At 26.8% G+C, this 5,247-nt stretch overlaps 1 protein-coding gene across 1 annotated transcript; it reads right to left on the reverse strand.

The window, feature by feature from the left end:
- Nucleotides 1-964: 964 nt before the first annotated feature.
- On the reverse strand, nucleotides 965-2,788 carry LOC101505606 (isoflavone-7-O-methyltransferase 9). Its single transcript, XM_004489471.4, has 2 exons — nucleotides 1,957-2,788; nucleotides 965-1,367 (listed from the first exon to the last, which is right to left on the reverse strand). Exons 1-2 carry the CDS (start codon nucleotides 2,728-2,730, stop codon nucleotides 1,068-1,070), a joined length of 1,074 nt encoding a protein of 357 aa, XP_004489528.1. The 5' UTR covers nucleotides 2,731-2,788; the 3' UTR covers nucleotides 965-1,067.
- Nucleotides 2,789-5,247: the final 2,459 nt, after the last annotated feature.

The raw sequence follows: 5,247 nt of genomic DNA on the forward strand, positions 1-5,247 counted from the left end.
ATCGATTTTTAAATATAAATAAATAATTTTTTTAAAATAAATGGTTTTTAAACTATGAATAATTAATTTAAAAAAAAAAACCAACCATGCACGACCGTCTGTTTATAGCCATACTTAATCGTGCATATAATGTGATTACAATACTATTCATTCTAGCCTAGCTACAAAGTTGAATGAACTTATGTGATACAAATGGGGATGCTACGGTTTCATCACTTTTGATAAGGTTTTCTTTAACAAAAAAAAAAGAAAAAAATTCACTTGATACTCTTTGTATATAAGTTAACAAATTTTATAGATTTTACAAATATCAATTCGAGAAAAATAAGAAAAACTAATATGGCTTTCAAAATAAAAATTGTTGACTCGATGGTAATTTTGTTATATTATCTCAAGCATAAAGATGAAGAAAGTCACTTATATATCATTTCAATTGGCTTTTAAATATTGATTTAGAATTGACCGCACACCTATCATTTCAATTGACTTTTAAGTAGTGATCTACAATGAACCATGCACCTATCATATTTTTTATTTCTTCTTATATTAAGGACTAGAGAAAGTATATTACAATATTTGTGTAATATTAAAGAGAATTTTACGGTATATGAATCGATTTGACATGAACCAATATATTTAATTTTTAAATTAATAGTTAAATGACTTTTTATTCTTAAAAAAATTATTTTCTTATTATTTATATAATTATGATAATTAAATAGTACTTATTAAAAGTGTCAGCAAAATAAAATGTAATTTTTTTTAAATTTTAATTAATTTAGTGAATATTAAATATTTTTATAATAAAATATAAAAACTTAATATAATCTTTATAAATAATAAAATGATTTTTTTTCTTATAAAATGATCTTTCGTAAAATATAAAAATCAACAAATAACTCTTTAATTCATAAAATGATCACTAATTTATTATTTATAGAGCAAATATTATTCGATCTATGAATTTACCAGAATCTTCTAATATTAAATATTAAATAGATCAAAACAGTAATGGTTTATAACATGTAAAATATTAAATAGATCACAAATTCACAAAGCACTACTATTTAAGGATAGATTTCCATAAGAGACAAAAATCCAGTCAAAGGAGATATCTTATAGTCTTGGAAGCCTGCTTCAATGAAAAGTTTCTTCCATTCTTTCTCATTTCTCTCTTTTCCATTAAGACATGCCATGTTCACATCCATAAGGAGCTTTATTTGAGTAATTTGGTTCTCATCTTTCTTTTCATTTATCACCATATCTATCACAATCACTTTTCCTTTTTTCCCATTACTTGTAACAGCTTCCTTACATTTCTCAAGTATCCTTATGCAATCCTTATCAGTCCAATTATGTAAAATCCACTTCATAAATAAAACAAAGTATTAGATTTTCTTCAATAACTTATTAACAACTTTGACAATAGAAACTTTAGACATTGATGACATGTGGTGTGACATCAGTATTAATAACAAGTTTGGCTTCAATATAAATGTAGTTAAGAAAATAATTAAGAATTAAAAAACTAGTGTGTCATTGTAAATTATAAAAAATTAATTAAAATCAACACATGTATTTTATCAACTATGTCAAACTTCAAAATCTAAAAAAAAAAAGTTAAGAGGTATAGATGTGGTTGATTTCAAACGATTGTAAATAATTTATCAACAATATTTTAAATGCAACCTACAATTTATCATGAAATAAAAAATAAATTATAAATGAAAGTTTAGTTTAATTTAGAAAAAATCTAAAAAAAAGTTTAGTTTAGTTTAATTCTAAATTAAATTTTATTTATCATAAAATAAAAAATATATTTAAAAAATTTAATATATCTTATTTAAAATTTAGTTTTACAATATAAATATTAAATTTTTAAATATAATTTTTATTTATATTTTATTCTCACATGAATATCCAAATTTAATAGACCTTTGATTTAAAATAACATACCTTAAGTAAAACAGCATCAGCATTAGGAACAGAAGAAAACATGTCCCCACCAACATAACTCAAATTATTGCTTCCACATAAATTGTCAACAACTTGTGGCCTATCAAAAACAACACATTTCAACTTAGGAAATGTGTCACAAATAATCTTAGCCGTTGTTCCAGTTCCACCACCAACATCCACCATTGATTCCAACCCCTCAAAAACCAAATTACAATCTCTCAATGCCAAATTTATCATTTTTGAATCACTAGCCATTGCTTCATTAAATGATTTATTATATTCAGGATTTTTATTAAGAAAATCCCAAAATCCAGATCCTAAAGTGACACCAAAAAGTGTTAAATCTTCCTCATAAATCCACTTTTTCAATTGATGATATGAACCTGAAAGAGTTGGATCAAGAACACATTCAACCATTGGAGCTAAACAAAGATCAGAGCCTTTAACAAGAAGCTTAGAAGCAACAGTGAGAGCATAGGATTCTTCATTTTCTTCTTCTTGATTTGTTATTATCTCAAAGAATCCATTGTGTGCAAGGTAACGCATGAGACGTTGAACATTACCAATTTTGGAAGATGGAACTTGAAGAATTGAAACTAAGTTTGAAAGTGTAATGGGTTTGTTATGATTGTGGATTATGTTTGGTATGTTCATCTCAACCGTCCATTTTAGACACATGGAATCTATGAAGGCAAATATGTGTTTGTATAATAAAGCTTGTGCTTGGAAAATCTCTCTTGGATTGTGGCCATTGATTAATGAATTAGACATTCTTGTTACAAATTATTTTTTATTGTATTGTGATTTGGTGATGTTTCAAAAATTTGGTTCTATTGTTGTAATTTATAATAAGCTAGCTTTGAAGTTTCAGCGACGGTTTGTCACTAGCTACGTAATCCACACTAATAAATAAAAGAGTTTATTTTTTATAAGTTAGGATAAAGATCTTTTTTTTTTTTTTAATTTGATGTTTATTGTCAGTACGTCATAATTGATTGTATGTGTATTTTTATAAATAATTATAATAAAAATTAAATACTTTTAATAATTTAATATTTATAGTTAATTGACAATATAAAAACTTTTATATATACTTTTTTTTGATTTTTGATTTGTTTGATTTTTTATACATACCAAAAGACAATTAATATTTTGTTGTGTTGGATGATATTATTTATATTTTTTATTAATATTTTTAATCATTTATTATAAATTTTTTCTGTAATAAATAACTTAAACATTATCAGTAACTAATGATCCATTGACTTTTACTTTTGATGAAGATAATGTTGTTTATTCATAATTAATGATCCATTGTATTACGTTTACTTTTGATGAAGATAACGTTGTCTATGACTGTTGACTAGTCCAAATGGAATGCATGTCCAAAGTGCTCAACTTTGAATGGATATGTGATAAAACACGTGTTTGTGAGATTTTCAAAATTACATTGGTTAAACGTAATCCAATTGTGAATTCAATTATTTCGGAGGTCTTGACATAAATTTGTTGAAAACTCTACTATTCTAATTTTATTTATTTATTCTTTAACAATTTTAAAGGTTAGTTGCCAACAAATCATTTAATATAGTTTTCTCTTCATATATTTAATTATTGGACTTAGTTACAGTTTTAATTATTCTATTTTCACTTATTTTAGCAAAATTAGTGATCTTATTTTAAAATCAAATAATTTTGACATGTCTTTTGAATTTTTTAATTAAAAAATTATAATGCGACATATGATACGATAATATTAAATATTAATATCCATGAAATTCTAACAAAAATCTCTCACATTTCCAGTTTCAACTTATGAAATTATTCATTTTGAGATTTAATTATTATCATATAAATAATTAATGCATATAGATAATTCTACACCACAAGATTGCATGCCACATTATTTAAAATATGTTCAATCACTATATTTTTTTAGTTAAAAAAATATGAAAAACGGACCAAACCTGTCGGAATTTAAAATAGGAGAGTCAATATAGTAAATTGGTGAAAATAGGAGGACAAAACTACAATTAAACCTAATTATTTTTAAGTAATTTAAATTTGACCTTATGGACACCAATATTCATATTTTCTTTCTTTTATGAAAAAGCCAAACGAATATATTAATAAAATAAAATAAAATACAAGGAGTGCCCATAATGTAAACTCAAACCAATCCCTACAAGAAACAACTCAAAATGAACATTACACCACCAATTTCATACAACCAAGACAGGTCGTCGACCATTGATTGAAAAAATATTCAAAGTCATTCTTCTAGTTGGTAACGATTCAACAAAAATGAAAAAATAGACACCTGTAAAGGGATTGCCTTATTCCACATGAATCTCCATCAACAAGATCCCACAACCACTTGTCTAATTTGTGTTCCTACATCGAAAAGTTAACAAACACAACAATACAATCAACCAATAACTCATCTTCCCATTGAAAGAGATTCCGCCTCAACGCCCAACCCCCACCACCCTCCCCAACTCCACTCGCAAACATGTCATACACACATACATTTTTGTCTAGAGCTAGATAAAAGATTTTTCACAAGGTAGTTTAGCATATATAGTTTAGCACAAGTTTGATCTTTAACTGGATTCCTAAATAATATCCTTTTCGGATTTCCTCCAATTGGCAACCTAAAATATCTAAAAGGGAATAAACACACTTTATAGTTAAGTGTTCGAGCTGCTTTCTCCAACCAAGATTGATGAACATTGATCCCGTAATGAGCCAATCGAACTCAAGCTCATCAAGTTACTTGAAGTGAATATTATTCAAGCTAATAAAAACACTCCTTCTAGATTTGAAATTTGATTCAAAATATTTTAAAATTGCACCCTTAATCTCTAAAACCCCTTTCACACTACCACCACCCACCTGTTGAGTATTGGGCTCCCTTCCTATGTGGAGAAAGGCCCAAATATTATAGTCAATGTGTCTCCTTTATTTAAGTGGAGAGTGGTCTAATTAGGGTTAGAAGAAGAGATAGACTATTTTGATAGGAAAAACAACCACCAAAAGAGAAAAGAGAAGAGTAACCCTATTCCCGATTTTGTTAAACTAGTCTCAGAAAAATATCGATTGCGCATTCGTTAACCATTGTATCAAACTTATTTTTGGACAGCAGGTTCGCAATATTCAAGTCTTCGTTTGCAACGGTCGGATTGGCGAACTCGTGCTCGCACAACAGCAGGTTTTTGGGTATTTTTCTTCTTCTTGTTTTTCATTTGTAGCTAGTAGTGCTTTGTTATTTTGGTAGGTTGTAGGCTC

This window comes from Cicer arietinum, chromosome 3, assembly GCF_000331145.2.
Source record: "Cicer arietinum cultivar CDC Frontier isolate Library 1 chromosome 3, Cicar.CDCFrontier_v2.0, whole genome shotgun sequence".
NCBI classification, from domain to species: Eukaryota; Viridiplantae; Streptophyta; class Magnoliopsida; order Fabales; family Fabaceae; genus Cicer; species Cicer arietinum.